Here is a 27835-nt window from a genome sequence, read left to right as displayed (position 1 = left end):
GGCTAGGGTTAGGGTTATGGCTAGGGTTAGGGTTAGGGCTAGGGTTAGGGCTGGGGCTAGGGTAGGGTTAGGGCTATGGCTAGGGTTAGGGCTAAGGCTATGGTTAGGGTTAGGGCTAGGGTTAGGGTTATGGCTAGGGTTAGGGTTAGGGTTAGCGTTAGGGTTAGAGTCAGGGTTAGGCCTAGGTTTAGGCTAAGGCTAGGGCTGTTAGGATTATTGCTTGAGTTAGGTTTCTGGTTCAGGTTCAGATTCGAGTTTGGGCTAGGGTTTGGATTTGGGTTAGCTTTAGGGTTGGGGCTTGGGATAGGGCTCAGGCTAGGGTTGGAGTTCGGGTAAGTGGTAACGTTAGGCTTAAGGCTAGGATTAGGGTCATGTTTAGGGTTCGTGTTTGTTTTGCTCTGCTGTGGGCCTGTGTGTGCCATTCCATGCGTTGTCCATGCCGAGCGGGCCGGTGGGGATTTGACTGTGGAGTCGGTTTGAGTGGGAACTCTGGTCTGTTATTCATCAACCCCATGGCCCAGACGGCTCCCCTGAGCCTGTGGGTCTGTGTGTTGCTCTAATCTTTACCTCGTAGTAATTTTCTAGGGTTAATGACGGGAAATATATCTGCACTTTACACCTGAAGCGGCCTGTGCCTCCGGGGTGACAGGCAGTGTCCTGGGCTCGCAGGGACCGCCCTCCCTGCACCGGGGTGTCCATGTGCAGTTCCAGCCGCAGAATGCGGGTCCCAGGCTCCCGCCCGCCCTCCTTTGTCAGCATGGTCGCTTGGGAATCAGGGTCCGCAACAGACATGGGGGTGAGACCAGAGGTTGCCCAGCAGCCGGACACAGGCCAAAACGCAGGAACCCACGCCCAGCCCGATGTCCTGTGTGTACCCTTCAGGACGTGGGAGGGAGCCCTCTGGTCTTCCTGGGTGGAGCCCGTGTGAGGACCAGCAATGCAGCTGGACCGTCCCTCCCTCCAGGTGGGCTGGCTGAGCTGCTGGCTCCCCACAAGGGGCGGCTGGGTGCAGCAGGGCACAGGCCGGCCACAAGGTGGCGCTGCACCTCCGTTCATTGGGTCAGTCAATGGGGTAAGACAACCTCCTGGGGGGTGGGCTCCAGGGCCCTGTGAGCACATCCTGGGGGTCGGGAAGCCTGGTGCGGCCTGCCAGCTCAGAGGCCATGGCCGTCTCCCCACCTGCCGTTCCACCCATCGTGCCAGACGGCATCGATCACAGCACAGCCCTCCACGGAGACCAGCCCCGGACGGTGTGACCAGCCACACGTAGCCTGAACAGGATTTATTGCATAGATTAAGGTTACAGGTGATACATAAGAGCTTGGTATGATACACGTGGAGTTATGTCAACATAAAACAGCTGGTTACGCTGAGCACATGCAATTCGCTACAAAGGAAAAACACGGACAACACCCTCCACCGGCCCTGGCCACGGGCCAGGAGGGGCAGCTGGTGTCCTGGCGGGCGGGGCCGGTGCAGGGGACACGGCAGCACTGGACAGGGCACGCCCACGTCCACTGTTCACACACGTGTGCGTCAAGATGGAAGGGCTTTGACACTGACCTTAGCACACTCCTCCTGTGGCGCCCGGTGCTGGTGGACCAGCCCTGGACGCCGAGTCCTCCCTCACCGAGGCCCATGGTTAAGGGACACTCTGTGGCCCCAGGCCTCGCTGCGTTTTCATCACGACCGGCCCCCGCACCAGGCCACCGCAGCACACACGCCAGCAGCACGTGAAAGGCATATGAACCCCAAAGAAGCCACATGTGGCCCAGACACCCCCACCTGCACCTGCCCACGGTCTGGGCAGTGGCTGCCGGGACAGCGGGAGGGCCAGGCCCCAGGTTTCGGGGGCCTGGGACCCTGCTTTGGGCTCTCTCCGGACACCTTGCCGTTGAGTGGCTCCATCTTCTCTCGATTCACAAAAAAGTGCAAGAACGTTTAGAAGTGGCCTCGCCGGGCAGCAGGCTGACCACAACTCCCAGCGAGTGGCTCCCCCCAGCAGCTCCGTCATGGAGACACAGGGCACACCTGGTTCCTCCTCAGACCCGAGGGAGAAGACGGCTGTGAGCACAGGCCTCCGTCTCTCACTGCGCCTCGCATTTCTGCACCCTGACAGCCCTCATTAGCCAGGCAACCCTCCCGGAAAGGCCACAACGCACCCGAGAGGCTGGCGCCCAGCAGGGTCTTAGCAACGGCGGCCTGTGAGTCCGTCCCCCACGCCGAGACGCCCACCGTACAGACGGCCTTCAGGAGGGACAGTGGAAAGTGTCCCACCCTCACAGCGTGCGGGCGGCTGGAGGAGAGGGGGGAAGGGGAGGGGGTACCCGAGCGGAGCCGGCGGTGAGCAGACCGAGCACACTGAGCCGCCTGGCCTCTCCCTCCGCGGCCCGCGTGCTGGGCTGTCCCGCGTGCTGGGCTGTCCCGCGTGCTGGGCCGTCCCGCGTGCTGACTGACCCCGTTGGGAAGGACTCAGCTGCCCAATGCCAGGGGCTGGTTTCCAACAGGCGCTCAGAGCTGCGTTAGCGGGAGGGACAGACGCGGGAGCGGAGCCGTGGTTGGGCTGGAGGCTGGGTGAGGGGCTCCGTCCGTCCGGAGGCCACGGGAGGGGCTAGAGCCGGTGAGGGCAGCCCGCCCGCCCACACGGCGCCCCGAACGCACCACAGCCGACGGCTCACGCTGTTCCGGTACCACCCGCTGGATCCTAACTGCTCAAAGCGTGATGCCTTCTGCATAGACTACACACGACACGAACCAGAGCCGGTTCCTCTGCCTGCGTGAAACAATCACACGCATGATGCACACACAGCCTGGTCACGCCTCGGCCACGCCATCCAACTCCAAGCACTTCCCTTGTTCTCTGGGGGCCAGGATGCACATCCCAAGTCAGTGATCACATGTGTTTCCCGAGTGGAACTCTGCCAGGGACCACGTCGTGGTCTGAGGTGCCCTGTGGCGGCCGGGCCTGCACCCTCCCTTCCTGTGCGACACCCTCCAGGCCCCGTCCTCACTGTGCGCCCCCAGAGGTCGCACTGGAACCAGACAGGACTGGTTACCGGAGGAAATGGACGGCCGGGATTTCCCGGAAGCCGGGGGCACCCACGGGGGAGCCGGCACCGGGGCGCCCCGAGGCCTGGGCGGGAAGTGGCGGCGATGGACATCCCCGTGGGCACTGTCCTGAGGGAGTGAGTGCCCGTCAGCGGGAAGCTCACTGCTTTCTCAGCTGGTCCGTCTCCACGAACGGCTGCTGGGCTGGCCTGTTCTTCCCCGTGAAAGGACGGAAAACAAGCCCACGTCTCCCAGGTCCCGGAGGGCAGCCTCTCCCCTCGCAGCCACCGCGTCCTCCTGGCCGTCAGCGCTGACCGAGCCGCTGCCCTGGCCCGAGGACGGGACGGGAGAGGCTGCGGTCTGTCCCCCGCGGGGCTGGCGGGGGAGGGGGCGTGGGGGGAGAGAGGGCCGTGCCCTTCGCTGCCTCCCACGCCAGCGGACGGGAGGTGCCCAGTCCTGCCAGTGCAGAGCCGCCTCGCGGGAGCACGTCTGAGCCGAGGCCACCGCCTGCGCCATGACCTGCAGGGGCAGCACGTTCCCACGGAGGCTCGCCCTCAGTGGTGAGCGGTGTGGCGTGTGGGCGGACAGCCTGGCCCCGTGCCTCCGGGCACGCCGAGTCAGACGCCGCAGGGGCTGTGAGCAGGGACGGCAGCGTTCGGAAAGCCACCAGGCGGCCGAGGCCGGAAGGTGCCCGAGCCTGTCCAATGCAGGCTCAACTCCCGAACCCGCTCCAGCAGCTGTGCCGTCCCGGGTGAGTCTGTGCTGTGAACGCTCGGGCGCGGTTCCGGGTCAGAGGCCGCTGGCCAGCTCGGCCCTCAGCACAGCGTGCGTCCGCCCCGGCGTCCTGGCACAGGTCCTTGCCCCGAGGCCGTGGCAGCCCGCGAGGAGGCGGGTGTAGTGTGAGTGGGTCAGGGTCTGGGCCCACGGAGGCCGTGGTCCCTCGGCGAGGGGACCGTGGGTCTGCGGCGCAGACTCGGCTGTCCGGCGGCCTGCGGGACGGGCACTCACTGGGGCATGTAGCCGCCGGGCCGCACCGTCTGCGGGAGGTAGCTCTTGGGCGGCCCCTCGTCCAGGCCGAGCACGGCCTCTGGCCCACCCGTCTCCAGCCTCTCGCCGGGCCCCGGGGCCACCGGGCCCTCCCGGAACGCCGGCGGTGGCCCAGGCCCCACGGGGTCCTCGCCGGCCGGGCCGGGGCTCTGCTGGAAGTACTGCTGCCGGGGCGGCGGGTCCGCGCCCTCGCCCGGCGGCGGCGGCGGCGGCAGCTCGTCGGGCCGCTCCTCGCAGTCGAGCAGGGGCTGCGTGGACTCGGAGCGGGAGAACACCTGCACGGAGGGCACCTGGTGGCGGTAGCCGCTGTGCACCACGGTGGAGTACTGCACGGCGCTGGCGGCGCTCTGCGCGGACGCCGCCTCGGCCTCGTCGCCGCTGGACAGGCTCTGCCGCGAGGACATGCAGGAGGAGCCGCCGATGCCGCTGCTGTGGCCGCCTGTGCTCAGCTTCTCCTTCCGGAACAGCTCCAGCGCCTTGAGCTCCTCCGGGAGCGGCTTCGGGTCGCTCGCCTCGATCTCCACCACGCTCAGGTCTGTGAGCGCGCCGTCCGAGAACATCTGGTCCTTCGAGCTGAAGTTATGCTGAGGGAGGGAGACGGGGAGAGAGAGAGAGGAGGGGGTGGGGAAGAGAGAGAGAGGGAGAGAGGAAGAGGGAAAAGGGAGAGAGGGATCGTCATTACCACACGTCACTCAGGAACTGCAGGCACACGGGAGGGCGGAGCCAGAGTTGGAGGTAAGGGCCCGCCCCTGCCACGGGCGCCTACAGGGAGTTCTCCGGGGGACCCGGGCAGCGGCGCCTCGGCTGCTGGCAGAACAGCTCTTGCTTTCCACATGGACGGGGATGCCCCGGGCTCACGGACGGAAAACACGGGCTGGGGACTCAGCTACCCAGAAGACACGCGTGTCGGTCTGTGACACAGACTCGAGGAGGGAAGGAAGGCCCGGATCCTCCCGTCAGCGTGGGAACATGCAGGCCGAGGGCTGATGGGACAGGAAGCTAAGTGCCCGCTACGGGCTGCCAGGAGCCGTGCCGACACGTGAAGCTTCGCATGGTAACCCAGGCGTTCTCGGCGGACCTGCTCAGTGAGCGGGCTCCAATGGGAAGGCGGCACGGGCAGCTGTCACTGTCCTCCTCCCGGCCCAGTGGTCCCGTGACTTCCGGTCCAAGTGGTGAGCTGTGGTTGACCCCAGCGCACCCCCACCTGCCCGAGCCTCTAACCGGGACGGAGCCGTCTTACCCGGGGCGGCGTGTGGGGTGACCACTGGGCGATGTGGCTCTTGGACGGGTCCGGGACGTTGGGCCAGATGTGCTTCTTAATCCTGCGGAGGGAGGCACACCGTGGGCGGCAGCCCGGGAGGCCCCTGCCCCGCCCTCCCACAGTGCCCGCCGACCGAGCACGGAGCCAGCCTGCCCCGCTGGGCAGCTCTGCGCGGGGCCCTGAGGACCGTCCTCCTCACAGCGAGAGGCCGCCCACTAGACATCCCCCGGGAAAACGCCCCTCCGCCCAGATCCCGCTGAGACCACGCGGGCTCCCCGGTCACAGCCTCCCACCCAGAGCCAAGGGCTCGGTGCCACATCAGACGGCGGGCGGCCTTCAGACTGGCCCAGGTAAGGGGAACAAATGGGCTTTTCAAAAGGAAGAAAGAGGAACAAAACTAAAACGCCCGAGGCAGCTGTCCCTCTGTCCCTCAGCACAGACCTACTGTGCGCGTCCCTCCTGCTGGCGCAGCCAGGGTCAGAACCGGACGTCACGTGAGGGGAGGCCAAGCTCAGAGTCCAGAGGAGTCACGGGGCCTCCAGGCGCCCCCGGCACAGCCGGGAAACGTGGGCAGACCTCCTCGAGGGGACCTCCAAAACACCCCCACCCCACCTGACAGGAAGCACCTCGCTCCCATGGGTGTGAGAGCACCTTTTCCCACCAGCGAGGCTCGGGCCCGGGGCTTCCCTGTGAGTCGCTTAAAAGGGGGACTCGCCACGAAGGGGAACACATCCCCACTGACCCACACCCCGATCACGCCCTGAGCCTGGAACAGGTGACGTTTCCGGGAAAGTTACTCGTGCACCGCCACACGCCCCGGCGGCCCTCCTCGCTAAGACACACGGTGACGCGGACGCCGAGAGCAGAGCAGCGTCCTACGGGAGCTCCGTCACGGCGAGGCCGACTCCACGGACCGTGCCCAGGACCCTGCTCGCAGGGAGGAGGCCAGGGGGCGCCATCCATGGACAAGCCGCGCCAGACAGCAGAGCAGGGAGGGGGTGGGGGCAGGGGTGGGCGGGAGGCGCACACGCATACTCACAGGTCCCGCTTGTTGAAGCAGAGCAGCACGCCCAGCAGCGTGAGCAGCAGGAAGGCCAGGCAGACAGGCACCACGATGGCCTCGATCTCCCCCTGGGCTAGAACGAGACGGAGAGATGGCTCAGCCCCGCCGAGGACACGCTTCCCACCCCGGCCTCAGGCCGAGCATCAGACCCGCCTCCGACCAGACCTAAGCGAGGCCCAGGCAGGGCTTTGGGCACCCTTAGCACAGCGCCCTGTGGAGGTGTGCCTTCAGCAGACAGCCCACTGCGCGCTGGCTAGGCTGCAGGCGAACGTGCCGTGTGCACAGGGAGGCAGGTATGCGTGGGACACACTGCTGTAAGCCTCGCCTTACGGCCGGGGCTGGCAGTGAGCCCGGGTCTCTGAGGCCTGGGCTCCTGGGAAGAGGTGCCCATCCCCAGTGTCCATCTTTCCTCACTTCACCGCCAGCCCCATCCCCCGACGAGGCGCACAGCCGGCTGCCCCACGACAGCTCAATGCTGCTGGCGGGAGGGGGGAGAGGAGGGCAGTGCCTGACCTCCCGCTGACGGCGCCCTCCCTGCCGGGCCGGGGAAGCTGAGTCTGTGACGGAGCCACACGTGGCCCCGGGACCGGACCACGAGTCCTCCCTCTTTCCAGGAGGAGCTCTGCGGGCCGCGGGGTCAGGAGGGCCCACGGCACGTGCGAGGAGGAGCTGCCTGAGGAGCTGCCCCGCACCCAGGCCTCCCGTCCGCAGCGGGGGGCCATGGCTGGGACGCTCCCGCTGAGGCTGTTAAAGACGGGCCGGGTGGTCTGGTAGAGTCCCCCAGGCCCGCTCAGGGGCTTTGCGGGAAAAGGGCCGAGTGAAAGGATGAGTGAGGATGGCCATAGCCTGAACAGAGAGGGCGGGTTTTGGGAACAGAGGGCGGCTGAGGTCCTGGCAGATGAGAACCCGCCCAGCACAGAGCTCCCGAGAGCAGCTTTCCCAGTGACCGGGGGAGGGGGCAGGGAGGCGCAGGGGGAGGCACAGGGCTACCTGGGAACAAAGGGCCAGAGGAACCAAGGGAAGAGGGATTTTGAGGACGGAGAGGCCACGGGAGTCAGACCAAGAAGCAGGAAGGTCAGGGACAACAGAGGCACGAAGACCAGGCCAGGAAGGCCTCCTGAGTGACAGCCGGGGATGGGAAGCGGGTGTCGGGGCGGGAGGCGGGTGTCGGGGGATGGGAAGCGGGTGTCGGAATGGGAAGCGGGTGTCGGGGCGGGAAACGGGTGTCGGAATGGGAAGCCGGGTGTCGGGGCGGGAAACGGGTGTCGGAATGGGAAGCCGGGTGTCGGAATGGGAAGCCGGGTGTCGGAATGGGAAGCCGGGTGTCGGAATGGGAAGCGAATGGGAAGCGGGTGTCGCGGGAAGCGGGTGTCAGAATGGGAAGCCGGGTGTCGGGGGATGGGAAGCGGGTGTCGGGGCAGGAGGCGGGTTTGGGGGGTGGGGGGGCTGGAGGCCGGTGTCCATGAAGCCAGGGCTGCAGGGTGAGTGGGGACAGGGCAGACCAGGCCCAGCACAGACAGACGAACCCACAGAGAAAGGCGCCCAGGTTTGGGGAGTTTTTAGGGTCCAGGTGAAACCGGACAAAAACAGTGACTAAACCAAGGAAGAAGGCAGGAAACCGTTTCTCTCGTTTAAAGAAACAGATAGAGCAGATCCTGGCCCCAACGCCCATTCCTGAACTCCGTCCCGTGAACCCAAGAGGCACCTAACAGGCCCCGCAGCCTCGTCCCGGGCGGACTGATCGGGAAGGAAGGGCCTCGCCCGCTCTCACCGAACTTGGGGGTGGTGAAGGTGAACTCAGGGCCGTACTTGCCGCCCTCGTCCGTGTAGGCCGCCATGCGCACCATGTAGAGCGTGTCGCTCGTCAGCGAGGACAGCGTGTACTCCGTGTGGGAGGAGTCCACGTTCACGGCTGGAAGAAACACGGGCTCCGTCAGCTGCCGGGGGCTCTGCTCCCAGGGACAATGTCCGACAGCGAAAGTGTCAAAAGGAACCGAGTGCATTTCACCCCCAACAGCTTCCCGGAGGGAGGCGGCCGGGCGCGCCCCGAGTCTGCCGGAGGGACCCCCGCCCCCCGGAGGGCAGCAGCAGGAGGAGGAGGAGGGGAGGCGGATCGGACCCCACCAGGCGCCTCACCGGTCTCGTTGCCCGCGCTGGTCTTGTAGAAGATGGTGTAGTTCCGGATGAAGCCGTTCTGCTCGTCCACCGGCAGCTGGTCCCACGCCAGCACGGCCTCGTTCTTCCCCACCTTCTTGGTCCGCACGACGGGGCCCGAGGAGGGCGCTGGGGGAGGAACGGCCGTTCAGACGGAACGCCACGGGGTCTGGTGACGTTTCCCCATCGCAGCCCCCCGGGGTGGAGGCAGCCCCGGATGGAGGCAGCCCCCGGGGTGGAGACAGCCCCCGGGGTGGAGGCAGCCCCCGGGGTGGAGGCAGCCCCCGGGGTGGAGGCAGCCCCCGGGGTGGAGGCAGCCCCCCCGGATGGAGGCAGCCCCCGGGGTGGAGGCAGCCCCCGGGGTGGAGGCAGCCCCCGGGGTGGAGGCAGCCCCCGGGGTGGAGGCAGCCCCCCGGGGTGGAGGCAGCCCCCCCGGATGGAGGCAGCCCCCGGGGTGAAGGCAGCCCCGGATGGAGGCAGCCCCCGGGGTGGAGGCAGCCCCCGGGGTGGAGGCAGCCCCCGGGGTGGAGGCAGCCCCCGGGGTGGAGGCAGCCCCCGGATGGAGGCAGCCCCCGGGGTGGAGGCAGCCCCCGGGGTGGAGGCAGCCCCCGGGGTGGAGGCAGCCCCCGGGGTGGAGGCAGCCCCCGGGGTGGAGGCAGCCCCCGGGGTGGAGGCAGCCCCCGGGGTGGAGGCAGCCCCCGGGGTGGAGGCAGCCCCCGGATGGAGGCAGCCCCCGGGATGGAGGCAGCCCCCGGGATGGAGGCAGCCCCCGGGGTGGAGGCAGCCCCCGGGGTGGAGGCAGCCCCCGGGGTGGAGGCAGCCCCCGGGGTGGAGGCAGCCCCCCCGGATGGAGGCAGCCCCCGGGGTGGAGGCAGCCCCCGGGGCGGGGTGGGGGCGGATGGGGGAGAAGCGGGAGGGGGCGGACGGGCACTCACGGGCCTGCTTCAGGTACGCCCGCACGGCCTCGGCGGCCCCCGGCCCGTCGCCGTACACCGGGGTGACGGTGATCAGGTAGCAGGTGCTCTCCGCCAGGCGCCCTGCGGGGAGAAGCGGGTGAGCGCCGTTTCTCCTGCGACGGGAACGCCTGGCCCCACGACCCAGGCTCCACCGCCACTTCCTGACCCCGAGCTTCCGGCTGAACCGGCAGCTGCCGAAGGGGCCCTGACTGGGCCACGCTCAAGAGGTACCTGCTTATGAGGGTCAAAGGTCACCCTCGGTGCCCAGGAGCGGGTACGGGCCACCCTCACTGTCCCGGGGGCGGGAGGAGGGAGCACACACACTGGGAGCAGTGGGCAAAGCGCTGATGCCGTCAGGAGCGAGGACGGCAATCAGTCCGGAGTGAGGCCGCTGAGCTCTCGGCACCGGAATCCGCCTCCTAGCCCGACGATGTGTCTGCCGGTGAGCCTGCTGCCTGAGCCAGGCCCACATGGTCGGGCGACTCGGGAAAGAGTCGGGGTCATTTCCCCAGAAAGCACCCCATTTTACAAAGAGAAGTGATCCTGACTCCACCCTCTAGAACCCTCCAGGCGAGCGGCTGCTGCTCTGCCCACCTGGTGACTAGCAGGGAGCAGGGAGCACACACAGGAGCACACACACATACAGGGAGCACACACACAGGGAGCAAGGAGCACACAAAGGGAGCGGGGAGCACACACACAAGAGCACATACAGGGAGCGGGGAGCACACACACAGGGAACACACACAGGGAGCACACACAGGAGCAGGGAGCACACACAGGAGCAGGAACCGAACACCTGGCTGTGCTGAGCCCTGGCCGCCCCCAGGACCACCCTCTCGGGCCGAGGGCGGGTGGGAGGAGCCGGCCTGAGGTCAGGCCAGAGGCCGGAGGTACCTGTGAGGTGGGTGCGGTGCACACTGCCATCCTCCTGCTGCCAGTCGGGGACGCAGGGCGCCTTGTCAGACAGCGCACACCACTCCAGGACGTACTTGCTCACAGGCTCGCGGGGGGCGCTCCACTCCACCCACAGCCGGTTGTCCTTGGGAAACGCTTTAAGGTCCCTCACGGGGCGAGTAGCTTCGAAACACAGCGTGGACACCACGTTGGTAAGCAAACATTTAAACATCTAAAATACTGATATTCTGCATTCATTTCCATAACCGTGCAATGTATCTTGCTATCATTTTTGTAGCATATATGTTATGTTATAACATTAGCATATATTTCCAAGAACAAATGCACTTCGTTGTAATTTACACGCAGTCACTGTATTAAACCCTTCTTTTCCCAGATGTTCTGTGTGGGCCAATTATAATTTTTCTTCTCGGAAAGCTACTGACAACAATACTTTTAAGTTGTGTGCTCATCAGGTCCCAGAGCTTCAGTGATGTGACAGACGAGGGAGTACATGGCCAGCGAAGGCCGGCGGGGCGGCTGGCAGCCACGCCCAGGCGAGCAGCTGGCTAAAGGAGCGCGCATCGCCGCCGAGAGGAAGGTCAGAGCGCTGTGTCCTCACGGCGCCCCTCCCCCCGAGCCCTCGGGAGCCAGGCCCTCAGACACCCACCTGCAAAGTCATAGGCGGGGATGGTGAGCACGGCGGCGTCCGAGGTGCCGACCAGGTTCCTGGCGGTCAGGGTTGCTGTGTAGCGATCGCTGGTGAGGTTCACCGTCAGCTTCGTGTCCCTGACCGTGTAGTTTTGTGACCGTGATTTCCACCTTGTGAGAGTCACTTGGTAATCCAAGATCTTCCCGTTGGCTTCAAACGGAGGCAGGGTCTGTAAGACACTTCATGTCAGAGCGTGTTCCCTACAGGGTCTGTAAGACACTTCATGTCAGAGCGTGTTCCCTGCAGGGTCTGTAACAGACACTTCATGTCAGAGCGTGTCCTGAGGCCAGACCAGAGCTGACTCGCCGTGTGCTGCCCTGCCAGCAGGCTTGACCTCAGTGCTCACTGATGGGCCAGGCCTCCGTGCCCTGTCCACGTGGGGGCAGGAGCACCGCCCACGGGCGGGGCGAGGCGGAAGGGCCGTGGGCAGTGTTTTTCTGCCTTTTTCAGTGTGACTGAGACTGGGTCCGTCCTCACAGGTGTCCTCCCCGCCTCGCCCCCTCCCGCCCCGGGAGGCCTGCCGAGGCTCTCGCTGCGGCCTGAGCCTGCCCTCGCCAGCAGATGCAAGGGCGGGGCTCCATGTGCTGTGCTGCTCAGCGCGCTGAAGGGAGGATGAGCGGAGTGGAAGCTACGGCCCCACTTGTCACACCCCCACGACGCACGTGCTCCGGAGCTGGAGAAAGACGTGGCCCGCTCACCTTCCACATGAGCTGCACCGACCGGGAGGCGTGAGCAGGCGCAGGCGCCACCTTGTACCAGAAGCTCGGGGCCTTGGATGGTCCTAAAGGAATGACACGCACCTGCTAAGCGTCTTATTGTCACAGAGACAAAGCCTGGAGCGCACTCCCTCTTGTTACCATCCCCACCCTCCAGCCCGTCCCTCCCTCACACGGCCCGTCCCTCCCTCACATGGCCCATCACCACTCGTTTGGCCGGGAGCCGGGGTCGGGGGAGTGGGGCCTGAGGAGTCAGCGACATGGAGGCTCCTGTAATCTCAGAGCCATGAGGCCACAGACAGCCCTGGGAGTCCCATGTAAGCCCTGTCTACACGTGTGCTTATGGCCCCCATGACACACGTGAGACTGCGAGATGAGTTAGAACAGATGGAGTCTCTCTGGGGACCACCGGTGCGGTAAGAAGTAACTCAAATGAGCTCACGGACAGCCACCAGCACTGGAAACCAGCGTTTTACAAAACAGCGCCAAGCGCCAGGAGGCAGGCTGTCACATCCCCGTGGGCTGCCCGACTCAGACACACGGGGATGAATGTGAGTGGAAAGCATGGCTGTCAGCAGAGTTTCAAGAGGATCTGAACCAGTCTAAGCGATGCCGAGGCTGGGAGCTGCCTGGGGTGCACGGGGCCTATCCACAAGCAGACAGCGCAGTGCGGAGGTGACACCCAGAACCCGTCTGGGCTGGGGGTGGTCCCTCAGCAGCACCCCGAGGCGCAGTCCTCAGCTCCGGGGCTCCAGAGAGCACACGTGCGGTCCACCAGTCTCCTGCCCAGGACTGCTCCTGCCGCTGCGGTGGGTCAGTGGCCGGGGACACCTCCGTACGTCCTGTCCACTCCTCCCACAGCGCCTCCCCACGCAGCGTGGAGGCCAGGCCACGGCCCACTCCTCCCACAGCGCCTCCCCACGCAGGGTGGACGCCAGGCCGGGGCTGCCTTAGCTAGGCTACGAACACATACACTGCGGCTGAGAGCCTGTGTCTGAGTGAAATGATCACTAGGCCGACCAGGAGGCCGTGGCACCGCAGCCAGGCGGGCGCCCGCGCGGCACAGGTCACTCACGGTCCTCGTAGGTGGTGCCCCGCGCCTCCTCGCTCCAGTCGCTCCAGAAGCCCCGGCCGTCCTCCTTCATGCAGCGCAGCCGGAACACGTACTCCGTGAAGGGCCGCAGGTCCTGGACAGTGAAGGAGGAGCGGGTGGACGCCGTGTCTTCCAGAGGAACCTGAGGCAGAGAGACAAACCCGCGGCGTCAGGACCCATCGCCCGAGACGGCAGGTGACTGAACGAACAGCCGGGCGTGAACGGGCTCGGAGAAGTCAGTCCAGTCCGAGAGCAGCTGACGCTGGGACGGACACTTCCACTGTCAGCCCCTCCTCTGGCGTCAGACTTAGAATGCCTACAGCCAGCACAGGGGTCTGGCGAGAACGGATCGGAATTGTGCCGTCTTTCTGTCAGACAGGATGTGCGCAGAACCGCGGGGAGTGCCGTACCTGGGTCCAGGCCGCGGTGCCGCGGGCCCGGTACTGGATGTCGTACTTGAGGCTGATGAACTTGTTGATGCTGGGGTTGACCCAGGTCAGCTTCAGGATGCTGGACAGCTCCTCCGAGCTGCTGACGGACACGTTCCACGGGGGGACGGGCTTCACTGGAGGAGGAGACGAGCCTCAGGCCCCCGGCTTCCCGCACACCCGCCCTCACTGCCCGGCCTGGCCCCCCCCAGTCCGATCGTCACACCCGAGGAAGGAGCAGCGTCTAAACGTCCTTTCCATCTTTTCAGCTCAGAGATCAGAGAACGACAAATATAACAACATGCAGAACTTTTAAACAAGCCTGGACACCACACACGCAAGCACACGCACACGCACACACACTATGACCATCTCCTGGGAGAACACCGGAGGTCACAGGCCCGTGGGGCCAGCTGTGGGTGTGCTGGGACGACGGGCACTTTGCTTTGTCCAAACTATGTTACTTTTAACAACAAAATGAACCGGCCAAAGTGACCAAAGCCTAGACTCCTTCAGCTACCGCCACGGCGAGCGCGGCCAGGCTACCTCTGTCCACGGGGTCGAAGTTCATGTGCTCGGACGTGGCCACGCCCAGGGCGTTGCGCGCCTCCACCCAGACCTCCATGTTGACGAAGTACACGGTCTGGTACTCCACGGTGCACGCGGTGGGGCTGCCGCGCTTCGTCTGGCAGTCCGGGAACTTGTCCGTGGCCCTGCGTGCACACGTGGAGGGTCGGCATGAGAGGAGACCCGGAAACACGAGTGTGCAGGGTTTCTACCGCGTCTGAAATAACCGCCTGCTAAAACAGACCTCCTTAAAAACGGACCTGCAGGGGCGGCTATAGGGCTAAGCCGCGGGCGGACCTGGCAGGGCACACACAAGTCCCAGCGTGGAGGCAGGGCCCTCTTACGCTGACTAAGCCTGGCCTGAGAGCTCTCCCGCTCCTGCCTGGGTTGCTAACGGGCGGTGGGAGGTGCAGCAGGTGCTGCCAAACAAGGGAAGCTCGCAGGTACACTGTCAGCGTGTTTGCTGTGTGTGCTCTGACTATGAACACTCCGCTTGCAGGCCGCGGTGGTCTCTTCACCAGAGAAGCAGCGCCCCCCCAGGCCCCGGCTGCATTCTCATCTGTCCAATCCCTCACCGCCCCCTCGGGCTCACCGACCTGCTGTGCTGGAGCGGCACACTGACCTCTTATCTTAAAACACGTCCGATCTGTATCTACACAGAGTTGTTCTCAGACGCCTACTCCATCCAGCATGCCCCTCGGCCCGCCCCTTATCCCCGCTCCTCCCCGCCGCGGGCTCAGTGCCGCTCCTCTCCCTTCATGCACAGTCCTCCGGCCGCACAGTCCTCCCGGCCGGCGGCCTCTGCGCAGGGGGCACGGGGAGGGGTGGGGACAGGGTTTGTTACCCAGACGTGCCCCGGCACGCCAGGCAGGCCAGGTGACCGCTCTCAGACCTGTCTCCACAGGAAGTTTAGGTGGTTTCCCTCACTCACATTTACATTATGCATCCATGAAGAAAACGTACATGTGCTTGTTGTTTCTTAAAGTGAAAGTATAAACCCAAACCGAGGAAAAGCACTAACTGAAACGTGACGACAGCGCTCAGGTAGCGTCAGGCACACTTGGGTGTGACAGTGGGATGTAAAGTGTCTGTATCCTTTAGAAACGTGACTAGAATAGTCACGGGTGTGATAACGCGGCCTCAGACCAGCTGGGGGTGTACACATAAGGCACATGCCGAGAGCTGCGTCACTAACGCGGGGCACACAGATTCATTGCACGACTCCTCCCCGACTCACGCTTCCGGTGTTTTAACGCTGAAGGTCCAATACAGTGTTTAAAACCTGCATTTGACGGTCCTGCTGGACAGAGACAGCCCCGCACCGCCCGCCCTCACACACGGGGACCGCCGGACCAAGGACTTGCCATTCGGACTTGAGGGTGAAGTTCGTGTCCAGGTGCGTTTCCCGCCCCGGGTCCCACTGGCACGTCATCCTCTTCCCCTCGTTCACAATGCAGCTCAGGTTCGTGGGCTTCTCCGGAGGCACTGGGAGGGGAAGGGAGCGACTGTCAGACGCCCGCGTCCACCACCAGCACGCACTCACACCCGCCGGGCAGGGGCTCCCTGAGCGCAGAGCGCCGCGTCCCCGGAGCCCCTCTGGCAGCAGTGTGTGCGCATCAGTGAGAGGAGGCAGGCGGAGACAACGCGGTTCACCGGCTCTCTCCCTCCGCCCTTCTGATCGGGGCGGAAGCAGAGCCAACGGCAGGGCAGGTCGGCAGACCCGGCCTCAGCGCCGTCCTGCCAGCTCGCCTGCCTGGACACAGACTCCTCCCGCTCTCACTCCCCTGCTCAGGCGCTCACTCACTGCAGGTGACTCTGAACCAACTCGCAGGTTTAACTCGACAAGCCTCCTCTGGGAGGAGGGCCTCTCCTGTCAGGAGACTTCTCCACAAACGACAGGCCCCGGCTTTCGGGAAATCACACAACTTCGGTTTCAGGGGTTCTGCGTGTTGGTAATGACACTGTGGCTCCGCTCCTAAGCTTGTTTTTAAAAGGCACTGGCCGGACGAGGCCTGTGTCTCCTCAGACTCCCGCACACACTGCACAGGTGACCCGGGGGCTGAGCACTCACGGCCAGAGAGGACGCGGACACCGTACACGTTCTGGCTGATCTGCCCGAACGCGTGGACGTTGCAGGTGAGCTGGGTGCCGAGCAGGCCGACGTCGGCGAAGGTGACGCTGGCCGCCGTGCGGTTCAGGACGGTGTACTGTGCGCGGGGCAGCGTCTCGTGGTTGGTCTTCCAGAAGATGTAGGCGGCGTTGACGTGGAAGTAGTCCATGCACTTCTCCTGGAGCACGCAGACCGCCGTGAAGTTAGAGCCGAGCTGCACGACCGGCGCCTCGGGGACGATGTAGCCACAGGGATCCAGGAGTTCCCCTGGACAAGCAAAGGCGCACGTGGTGTGGCTGCGTCTCCCTGGCCGTGGCCAGGCCGCCCGTCACGTGCCCGGGACACCGCCCGTGAGGGACGAGCGGCCCGTGACCCCCGGGGCAGCGCTCCGGACACAGCCTCTAGACTAAGGGGACAGCAACATAAACTTAACTTCGAGTTAAAGAACAGACGCTATGGCCAGGGAGTCAGTAGTTTTAACCACGCAGAACGAGAGTGACAGGAGAAATGGGTAATGTTCACGTTTCCAGAGAGAGACAAGGCGTAAAAGCCCCTTCCCACGTAACCCCGTTTTTACAGCGCCCGCTCCCGGAGACCAGATTGTAGAAAGCGGCTTCCACTGAGAAAGGCACGGTCACAGCAGCCGGGCGCCCTGGGGGAGGGTGGGAACGTGGCTGGAACACGCAATAGCACACGTTAGAGGGAACACGAGGACACGGCTGGCACTGGCCGCTGCAGGTCCAAACAGATCAATGCGGAGCTGGCTGGTGGCCCAGGGTCAACTCGCTGACCCAGGAGGCCAGAGGCGGCGAGCGGTCTGTCCGAGGGCAGCTGCTGCCCCCCCCTCGGTTCTGCGCTGCCCACGCCTGCCCCGTCGCAGGGTGTGCCGCTGACTTCCAGGCCGGGCCGTGCAAACACCACCTCCGCAAGCACGCCTCTCCTCGTGGCCCTGCCCTGGAGCCGGGATGCGTGCGGGTGCCCAGCCCACGGGGACACACGTGCCACCAAGCCCCGCCGCAGCCCCAGGCTGGCCGTGCAGCGAGCAGACAGGCCCGTGCTGCTGTGGAGGCTCTGCGCCTGGCGACCCTCCGACGCCCGTCCCACCGCGGCTCCGGCCTCAGCGTCAGGTGCAGCGACAGCTGACGGGTCTCCTAATCCTTCATTTAAAAGCAGTCTCCCTCCCACCGACAGCCGTTGTTACTGAGCCCACAGCGTCCCACTTCGTAAATCACCGAGTCAACGTCCTCGTAGCAGCGGCGCTCGGAGTTTAAACCGGAGCCCGGTGCTGTGACCTGCGGTGAGAACGCCTGCAGGGCTGGGGGCTCTGGGGCACTCACCCATGCAGGCCGCCATGAGCAGCAGCGGCAGGACGGGCAGTGTCCGCGTCCACGGGGCCGACATGGTGCGGGCGAGTCTGTAAGAGAACGGAACATCCCTGTCACACCTCCTCCGGCACCTTCCCCAGCCGCCTGCTCCCCGCAGCCCGCTCCCTAAAAGGGGCAGAAACAGCCGGGTCTCCGTGTCGCTGCTGTCCCCCCGAAGTTACGGCTACGTCAGCGGAGTGGGAGCCGGCCGTGTGGCTCCACGGCTGCGCGCTGACCCGGGACCCAGAGGTTCCAGTTCAACTCCCCGTCAGGACACACGCCGGGTTGCAGGCTCGATCCCAGGTGGGAGGCGTGCAGGGGGCAGCCGGTTAGTGATACTTCTCTCTCATCAATGTTTCTATCTCTCTCTCTCCCCCTCCCTCTCTCTAAAACTCAATAAGAATGTTACAAACAGAGCTGGAAAACGACTTCCCCTCAGGTGAGCGAGAAGACGCCTGTTCTTTTTAGGAAGTCCTCTGAGGGAGCATTGGAGACGCGTGTCTGCTGGCAGACCCATCAGAACTGCCTCAAGCTCCCTGCACAGTAGAAAAGCCGGGACGCACAGCATGACCACCACACACACCCCCCCCCCCCCCCATACACGAGACCGCCTATACATCCCTGAGATCCCCCAGGAGACAGACAGCCAGGGGCGCCCAAGAGGCAACGCACAGGAAAGGAAATACAAGTAACTCAAACAGATGCGATGACACACACACTCCGTCACAGCAAAGAGACAGGGCCCCCGCCCGGGACACGTCACAGTGAGTGATTCACAACAACCCAATTAAACAAACCTGCGGCACGGGACCGATCACAGTTGCACACCGACGGCTGAACCTGGCATTGCACTGAGAGGCGTGTGCCAGCCACGCACGGCCGGTCATTCACGAAAGACTGGGAAAGACCGAAGCTACCTGCGGTTCTGCAAAGGGCCCGGTGAAGCCAAGCACACGCAGCCCGGGGCACATGCAGCCCAGGAAGGGCCTGCATGTGCAGCCGTGTCAGCTCTCACAGCACGTTAGCACAGAGAGCGCGTTTGTCACGTGTGCACAAAGCGACAGAAGAGAGATCAGACCACACGAACTTCCTTCCTTCGGTGCGCAGAGACTCCACCGGGCAGGGGCCAGGCGGGAGGCGCCCCACCCGCCCTGCCCCGCCCCCTGTCCTCCTCTGACGCAAGCATGGTCCGAAGAAAACAGTTTACATTGGAAAAGGCTCTTGTCCCAAACGAAGCTGCCCTTCCCCGCTCACAGCCTCCCCAGCCGCACGGCAGCACAGCCGCTCACAAAGCTACTCCACAGCGGCCGCTCTGACTGACTGGCAGGTGCAGGAGAGGCCACTCCCCCCCCCCCCCCCCCCCGACTCCTTCCTCATTCCCCATGATCACCTCCCACGCTTCCTGGAGCCGCAGAACACGCGAGCAGGGGGCAGCCCCACGACAGGGCTCCCGTGGCTGTGGGCGTCGCGCCCACCACGCGCCACCCTCGGCCAGGATGCTGCAGAGCCACCTCTCCGTTCTGAAAGGACGGCCAGGAGAGGTGGGGGCGGAGGGAGAGCTACGCCGCCACCCACCGGACGGGGATAGGCAGCACACGCTCTGGAGCAGGGCACCGCTGCGCGCGGACCTGCTGTAAGGGTGGAGTGGCCAGGACTGCTCGTTCCTCCTCCTCCTCCTCCTCCTCCTCCTCGCACCCTGGACGGAACGTTCCCCTGAAGCTGCCATCAGCGCTCCTCTCCCTGCCTCTCCTGCAGAGCGTCTAGTCTCGTGGCCGGCAAACCACAGCTCGGAAGCCATGGTTTGCCGCTCTGTTGACTAATGAGTTTGTCAGCCACTGGTATAGTCTATACTAATAAAAGGGCAATATGCTAATTAGACCAGACATCTTCTGGACATCCTTCCGGACAAAGCCACGGTGGCAGGGGCTGAGGCAGAAGCGGTTAGGGGCGATCAGGCCGGCAGGGGAGAGCAGTTAAAGGTTGGCAGGGGAGAGCAGTCAGGGGCCATCGGGCTGGCAGGGGAGAGCATTTAGAGGATAAGAGAGGGTGCAGGGATGCTCCGCCCACACCCCACATGAACTTCGTGCACAGGGCCTCTAGTCTGATTATAACCACTGTTGCACACACGCTCCCCGAGACCTGCACAGGCTCTCAAAAGCTGCTCTGAAGCCGAAGCAGACTCCTGCCGGACCCGGGGAGCTCTGCTCCCAGCACCGACGGCCGGCCCGGCCACGCTGAGGCAGGCCCCGTGCTGAGGCAGCTGGAGACGCAGCGCCTCGGGTAGGACTGAGTGACATATCAGAAGTTAAATTTATAACAATGACGTGTTATAGAGCCAAAGAAATACGTATTTTTAAATTTTCAAATAAAAAGAAATGGAAAAACGTCAAGTGAAAATCCTCTGTAATCCACCAAGGTAACAACTGAGCAATTTCGTGGGTGATCTTGCAAATTTCCCGTTCTTTTTATTTCTTCGTGCTGCACTGCTACAGCTATTGTGGTCGGAGGACCCCAAACATAAAACTCACCCCTCCCATCTGCCTCCCGCAGCTCAGCGCCTTCTCTCTACATTACCCACGTGTCATTTCATGTTCCACACGTGAGGGAGATCGCACGGCTTCCAGATGACGCCCGGAGCACAGCGCCCGCAGGCCACCTCTGTCATCACCAGCGCAGGCTCCCTTCTCTTCACCCAGCATCCACACGCACCTTCCATCCCCCGCTGAGGACAGCTCCCGCTGCGGACAGACCCGGTCTTGGCTTTGTAAGTAACACTGAACACAGGAGCGCGGATCTTGTCAACTCCCCACCTGTATAATCTTACGTTCCGTAACAGGCACTTCTTTGTTTTATACAAACGGGGTCACAATAGTAAACACTAGTTCCTACATCTTTGTTCACACTCACCTCCTCACCCGGGCTCCCTGCCAGCCGCGCTGCTCACCCTCCCACCCTCCCACCCTCCCCCTCCCCCCCTGTCTTTTCCTCCGTCCCCCGAGCACCTTCTCACACGGGGCAAGCAGGTCCCGGGAAGGGCCCGGCAGCACACAGGTCAGGCTCCGAGGGCCTCCCCTCTCCTGCAACCAGGCCCTCTGCCACGGGAGTGCTAACGGGGCCACAGACAACGTGCAGACACGGGGCACGGCCGAGTCCCAATAAGACTTTTACCAAAACTCACGTGAACCCATGCATGGACCTACATGTAAAACCCAAAACTTCGAGAAACCTCTGGGAAGTTGTTAGCAAAGACTTCTTAGACACGACACTGATTGATAAATGAGGCTTCATCAAAACGGAGGCTCCTGCTCTTTAAAAAACATGGTGAGAGGATAAAAGACCAGCCACAGATTGGGAGGAAACACTTATAAATCCATTTCCCAACGAAGACCTATTCCAGAGCGTGTTTTTACACTAAGAAAACAAACCTAATTAACAGGCGAGCCGCATATCTGAGCAGACTCGTCACCAAGAAGGAAACAGCTAAGAAAACAAACACTGTGTGCTCAGCTCTCCCTCCCTGGTACTTTCCGAGAGAAACGAAAGCGACATCCACGCGAGAGCCCGGGCCTGGCTAGGCCACAGTCTTTTCGTGCACCGACACGTGAGGCACCTGCTCACACACAGGAGCCGGCCCTCACGCAGCGGACACGGTCAGTGCTTGCCGTGCACCAGCTGGACCTGGTGTGCCGCTGCACCTGGCACACACAGGGGCCCAGCTCCGTTCCCATCGGGGTCCTGCCTGAGGCTGGGCAGGAGCTCATGGTGAAGTGCTGACTGCCGGCCGAGCGCACACTCGGGGCAGACAGCCCGCGTGCCCCCGGCCCGGCTGCTGCGGAGCTGCCCCGGCAGCAGTGAGCTTCCTCCTGCGCAGACGCAGCTCGGAGGCCTTCCCCCCGACGGCCAGCACAGGGAGGTGCTGGGGGTCGTCCGCCACTCTGCACCGTCTGGGCAGCTTCCTCAAACATACAACCACCAAACGGATGGGCATCAAGGGGAGAAGAAGAGCCCGCAGAGGGTCCTCCATCAGGAATTAGAACCCCGTGCCAGGCTGTCGGGACCAGTGCACGTTCAACGTAACCACTGCAGAGAAGATCACAAGAAGGACAGCGTTCCTCGGCGTCGATAACGATAACAGGAATCAGGAATGTGACAAAAGCCCTGTTCACAGCAGCATCCAGACTCCACTGCCTCCAGGAACACCCCAGCCGGACTACGCGGCAGCTTGTGACCAACACGGTGGAGCCTTCTGAGCTTCCTGCGAGCCTGAGCGTCCAGGGGAGGGACATAGGGGCAGGGACGTCCTTCTCCTGTTCCCAGTCCAGAGCAATGAGGCCCAAACCCGAACTGCAGAGTGGCTGCGGATTGCACAACCGGCGCAAGATTTCACGGGAAATACCAGGAATACCCCCGCCAGCTCCCAGGCAGAGCAAGCAGCACTGGTGAGCAGACCGCCATCTGCTGAACACCCTGCTGCCGGCTTTCAGGAACTGAGCCTCGGCACTGGCAGGGAAGCAGCAAGCCCTCGAGTGTGGCTGCCAAGTCCAGGAACAGACGTGGGGTTCAGAACAGGCCCGCCCCCACGGACCACTCTGGCCTGTGAACTACTCTGAGGAAAATGTAATCAAGACTGCAGGGTCAGAGAAACTACCTTCCCTGAAGAATTCTCACCTGGGCCTGGCCCCTAACAAGCGACTCCCGGAAATAAGGTTTTAGGAAGGACGTAAGGGAAGGACCAACTACAGACCATCTGCTCTTCTCATCCGGCAAGCGAGCCACACCCCCCGCCCCCCCAGCCCTGAGATGGCCTCAGCTCAGAGGCCACACGTGCCTCCTCCTCCCTTTCTGCCTCCGAACCTCTGATGAGGGTGAGGCTCTGGCTCCCATGCTTGTGGCTTCCTCCTGCTCAGACCCAAGCACGCGGCAGGGCGCAGGCAGGCCCGCGGCTCACGGGGGAAACAGCACACTCGTAACGTAACACAGGAAGGGACCGTTCCGTCACTCACAACAGCAAGCCTACCTTTGAATTAACTTAATATCTTCCTGTTGTTGTTGACCCTGAATTAACTTAATATCTTCCTGTTGTTGTTGACCCTCACCTGAGGATATTTCCCATTGGATTTTAGGGAGAGTGGAAGAGAGAGGGAAAGACAGTGAGAAACATGGATGTGAGAGAAACACATCGATTGGTTGACTCCCCCACTCGCCCTGACCAGGGCACTGGCCCAGGAGGAGCCCGCAACCCAGGTACGGGCCCTTCACCGGAATCGAACCCGGGACCCTTCAGTCCGCAGGCCGACGCTCTATCCACTGAGCCAAACTGGCCAAGGCAGTATCTAATTTTTAGAAAAGCATCTCATGCCCTAGCTGGTGTTGCTCAGAGGATAGAGCATCAGCCTGCGGACTGAATGGTCCCAGGTTCGATTCCGGCCAAGGACATATGCCTGGCTTGTGGGCTCAAACTCCAGTAGGGGTGTGCAGGAGGCAGCCCATCAATGATTCTCTCTTATCACTGATGTTTCTATCTCTCTCCCTCTCCTTTCCTCTCTGGAATCAATAAAATATATGTCTTTACAAAAAGAAAAGCACCTCCTATGACTGGGGGGCGGGCGGGTATTGCAAAATAATAACAGTAATAACAAAGTAGCCCAGAGCCCCACTTCCTCCCAGACAGACCCCCAGGTGGATCAGGGGCCTGCATGTAGGAGTGCTGGCAGGAAACGCGTCCTCACAGTTCAGAGAAGGCCTTTTACACCTGTCGCCCTTGAAGCCAAATGATAGCTCTTCCTGAGTAAGTTCGAAGTTCAGGGGGGGCACAGGCCTGGGTGCTCAGAGGGTGGCACAGAAACGCAGGGAACGCCAGGGCAGAGCGGCCCAGGGAAGCCAGCTGTGGATGAGCCAGGGTTTCTGCAGGGAAGACAGCGCCGTGAGTGAGGCTTCGGCTGTTAAGTGAAGGCCCCGCGCCCCTAACCCTGGAGGGTGCTGTGGGATCTTGCCTGGCCTGCGACCTCCGGTGAGGGGCTGGGGCAGGGCGGGGGGGAGGCACACACGGCAGACTCCCGAGGACCAGCGGGAAGGATGGTCAGGAGCACAGGGGACACAGCCGACCAGAGTGCGGAGGTCCCGAGCAGCGTCACACGAACGGTGCCCTCAGGCAGGGCATCCAGGCTCACTGGCCACGGGTTCCCTGTGTGGAGGAGGGGACGCCTGCTCTGCAGCTTTCAGAACCTACACGAGCTCCACGTCACTCACCGCCCATCAGCCACCTGGATTCCCACCGAGTCTCCCGGTACACTGGACCGGCACCGACGAGGGAGGCCCGGCAGCCCGAACACCGCGAGGCCTGCCCTTGGCTGGCGTCCCTGCCTCTCGAGCGCCGGCCTCCACGTAACCACAGCGTGGTTGCCTCTGCCCTTATCTCCTGGTCTCGCAGGAAATCTGGGCTGGCTTATCTCCTGGCTCTGTGGGAACCCAGAAGTCTGGCACCTCATTTAAAAACACCAGCTGTGACCCTCAGCAACATGACATCGCCATTCTGGCTGGACCCTTTTTAAATCCCCGTTCCCTGTCATCGCCCTGGCCTTCCCGTCTCTGGTGCACATGAATGTAACAGGTCTGAAGACAACACCCACACAGGTCATGCACCCGTGTGTACAGACACGCACACACCTTCCTCGAAAGTCACCGTTCCTCTCTCTCCGGTCGGAAAAGACGCTGTCCTCCGAACGGCCTAAGCCGATGGCTGGGGCTGCCTCCCACCTATCCTTTACCTTTCAGCTATCCTCAGCTACAAACCACTCCCGGCTCCGTCCGTGCGGCCTTCTGAGTGCTCTTTCCGCCCTCCGCCTGACCCAACAGATGCAGGAGCACACCATGGTTACCCTGCCCCTGGCTTCCAGCCCTCCCTCCCAATCTTCTGAACACTCCCGGTGGATAAAAGCCTCTAAAACACGACGTTACAGCGTCACTCTTCCTCCAAAGGCTTTGTAAAGGGTGAACAATCCAAATGTTTCAGCCACGTAAGCTCCAAGCTCCCCCTTGGACCGGCCTGGCCCTTTCTAGTTGACCTCTGCTTGCAACGGCCCCCCCTTTCCTATCGGAATCCGACCAGGCCAGGACTGACCCTGGTACCCTCGGACGCTCCCAGCTGACCTGGCCACTCCCCATTTTCAGTATCTTGGCAAGTGGGTACCCCATCAGGACTGCCTGCGCCCGGGCCGTGGCCAGGCCGACAGCCTCCTCAGTCAGCGCTCCAGGGGCCTGAGGGCAGTGCCAGCCTGGAGCTCCCGAGGCCACAGGCAGTGCGAGGTCTCCGTGGTGTGCGGTCGGGAAGCTGGGAGGGAACCCACCCTGAGCAGACTGCCTTTGCCCTCCGAGGCTCTCCCAGCTTCTCCAGGAGCCAGGCAGCAAACGGTGCGGCGGGAGCCCCGACTCCCTGGGAAGAGGCTCCCCGAAGGAACGCATGCACCCACAGCACGGCTGTGCTATTTACGAGGACACGATCCAGACAGCCGCGAGCCCATCAGGGAGGAGCGGGCCACAGCTGGGCCATCTAACCCGGAATACCATGCAGCCAGCGGCAGAGAGAGGGCAGGGCCTCTTACCCCGCCGGCAGCGGCAGCAGGGCGGCGCCCGCAGAGGACCAGGCTGAGGAATAAGCCAGGGCGCTCTCCCTCCTGTGAGCCCAGTGAGCACAGTAAACTGAGGGACAAAACAGACCCAGAGGCAGGCGCACAGAACAGCCCGCGGGGTCTCAGTGGGAAGGGGGTGGGAGGAAAGGCTGACCAGTAACTTCTGCACTTACGTGGACAGACAGAGGACAGAGCAGGAGGGCCTGGGGGAGGGGAAGAAAGTAGGGGGGGAGGTCCATGGGGGAGGGGGCATCTGTGATAGTTCAACAGGGAAGACAAACTGAAGAAAAGAGAGCAAGGCTCAGGGAAAGCACACCCTGCTGAGGTCCTCGCTCCCAGGCAGGGGCAGCCGCAGCACAGGGTCTGGGGCGGAGATGGGGGGTCGGGGGCGGAGATGGGGGGTCGGGGGCAGGGATGGGGTGTCGGGGGGCAGAAATGGGGGGTCGAGGGGCAGAAATGGGGGGTCGGGGGGCAGGGATGGGGTGTCAGGGGCAGGGATGGGGGGTCAAGGGCAGAGATGGGATATCAGGGCGGAGATGGGGTGTCGGGGGCGGAGATGGGGGGTCGAGGGGCGGAGATGGGGGGGTCGGGGGCGGAGATGGGGGTCCCGAGCGGAGATGAAGGGTCGGGGCAGAGATGAGGTGTGGGGGGGTAGGAGGGGGGACAGGCCTCGGTCCCCTCTCCGTGGAGCGCGGGACACCTCCTGCGCAGTTTGGCAATCACCGGCCTGCCCTCCAGGCGGCGAGGAAACTTAAAATAAATGGAAAAGGCCGATCCCCAATGACCAGAGCAGGAAGACCGGTCCGCGGCGCCAGGAAGCGGGTCCAGGCGGCGGCGGCGCTGGCCTCCGGAAGGCGGGCGGGGACGAGGCCCACAGACCGATGCCGTCCCCCCCGCCTACGGCCCTGCCGCCCCGCTCCCGGGAACAGCCCGCCCCGCATGGAGCCCGGCCCCGCTCCGTCCCAGCCGCTCCCACTCCGGCCCGGCCGCCTCCGGGGGAGCTCGGGGCGCTCCGGGCTGCCGCTCACCGCTCCCCCTCACCGGCCGGCCGTCCGGGCGCCCAGGGCTCCGAGGCGGTTCGATCGGCACCGGACCGGGGGCAGCGACGGAGCGATCAGGGCCCCGCTCCCTCCTCAGGACCGGGCTCTGGGCGGGAGGGACCCGGCAGCGGGGGCGGGGGTGACCGCGGAGGGCGCCGCGACAACACCGGACGGTCCCCTCGCCCTGGCCCCCCGCCCCGGTCCCCCCTCACCTCCGGCGGGAGAGGAGCCGGAGCGGCCCGGGGTGAGGGAGCGCGGGGCGGGAGGGGGGGCAGACGCCACAGGGAGCGGGGGGTGCGCGTGTGTTTGGGGTGTGTGTTTGGGGTGTGTGTTGGGGGGGGTGTTTGGGGTGTGTATTTGGGGGGGTGTTTGGGAGGGTGTTTGGGGGGGGTGTTGTGTGTGTATGGGGGGGGGGTGCCGGGTGTGTGTTTGGGGGGGTGTCTGGGGGTGTGTTTGGCGGGGGGGGGGTGCCGGGTGCTGGCCCGGGGCTGTGGGGCCGGTGGCTGAGGGCGCACCGCCCGGGCGCTGAGATTAGGGGACGGGCTGCGGGCTCGGTGGGGTCCCGGCGCGGACGAGGAGGCGGGGCTTCCCGCCGGGACAGGGGACTGGCTCGGGCCGCGATGGGGACGCCGCCCGCCGGGCCCCGCGGCGCCTGCCGGGCCCAGGCCGCCCGCCTCGCCCGCGCCCCGCCGCCGCTCACCTTGCGCGCCGCTCCGGGCTCCGGGCTCCGGGCTCTGCGGCTCGTCCCGCGGCGCCGGCCCGGGCCTCGCAGGGCGCCGGCCTCTCCTCTCCTCGCCGCGCCGCGTCCCCTCGCTCAGCGTCCGTCCGGCCTCGTCCTCGGCAGGCCCGGCGCCTCCCCCCGGCGGCCCCGTCCCCAGGGCCCCGCCCCGCCCCCGCGGGCCTGCGCGCCGATTGGCCGCCGCGGACTCGGCGCGCCCGGCCATTGGCCGCCGGCGGGCACGGCGGGGGGCGGGGCCGGACGGCGGGGGCGGGGCCTGGGACCGGATTCCCGTAACGCGCTCCAGCGTCCGGGATCCGGGGCCGCCCGCCCGTGAGGCCGGGATCGAAGCCCGCCCCCCCCCCGCCTTCCGTCCCCGCACCGCGGTGCCCCGGGAGCCCCGCGTGGAGCGAGGGCGGGCGCCAGGCCCTCGTGCCGCCTCCCTGCACGCCTCCCGGCGGACCGGCCGCGAGGGGCCGCGGGCTCCGTGGGGAGCGGGACGCGCCTCCCCGGGGGACGCGGAGGCTCGACGCCCGGAGGGGTGACCGCAGGCGGCGGCCTCGGGGCTTTGGCCGGGCCGGGGAGACCGGACAGCCGTGTTCCTGCTTTTACGCCAGCGAAGGGGGCGGGCGGCAGGGGCCCAGGCCGGGACCCTCGCGGCTGTACCTCTCATGGGTGTCCGAACCCGGAGCAAAGCCGGTCTCCCTGCATCTCGCCCCCACCCCCCACCCCCGCCCCCTGGGAAAACAGCTGCAGAGCCACTTCGTTCTGTGTGTGTGAGTGTGTGTGTGTGCATGTGTATATGAATGTGGGAGTGGAGGGCGGGGTGTTGTGTGGGGTGAGGGGCTCCCTGGGAGCAATGCCAGGCTACAGAGGGCAGTAGAGGTTTAAGGACTGGCACAAATTACACCCACAGACCAACACAACTGTAAGGTTCTTCATTACCTGGAGGAATCAGCGAGGAAAACACACCACACTATTTCTTAGTTGTGACCATGTAATTTTTAAAAGACACAGGCAGCGGCTGGGACCG

General features: G+C 64.4%; 1 protein-coding gene across 3 annotated transcripts; it reads right to left on the bottom strand.

The window, feature by feature from the left end:
- Positions 1-1267: 1267 nt before the first annotated feature.
- On the bottom strand, positions 1268-26961 carry IL6ST (interleukin 6 cytokine family signal transducer). Of its 3 annotated transcripts, none has more exons than XR_014794794.1 (17): positions 26785-26961; positions 17390-17466; positions 16014-16319; positions 15307-15427; positions 13922-14088; positions 13358-13512; positions 12930-13089; positions 11837-11919; positions 11097-11307; positions 10427-10609; positions 9509-9610; positions 8556-8702; positions 8191-8331; positions 6396-6492; positions 5336-5417; positions 2454-4679; positions 1268-2419 (listed from the first exon to the last, which is right to left on the bottom strand). XR_014794794.1 is itself a non-coding variant. In XM_084880981.1 (16 exons), the coding sequence occupies exons 2-16, from the start codon at positions 17451-17453 to the stop codon at positions 4053-4055; spliced, it is 2646 nt and encodes an 881-aa protein (XP_084737107.1). In that variant the 5' UTR covers positions 17454-17466; positions 26785-26961; the 3' UTR covers positions 1268-4052. The 3 variants fall into 3 exon arrangements, 1 of the variants encoding a protein (XP_084737107.1); XR_014794795.1 differs by having other exon boundaries at positions 1268-2402; XM_084880981.1 differs by having other exon boundaries at positions 1268-4679.
- Between the last annotated feature and the right edge of the window lie 874 nt (positions 26962-27835).

This window comes from Pipistrellus hanaki, assembly GCF_964339955.1.
Source record: "Pipistrellus hanaki genome assembly, chromosome: 4".
Taxonomy (NCBI): Eukaryota; Metazoa; Chordata; class Mammalia; order Chiroptera; family Vespertilionidae; genus Pipistrellus; species Pipistrellus hanaki.
This window is presented reverse-complemented; position numbering and strand designations above follow the sequence as displayed.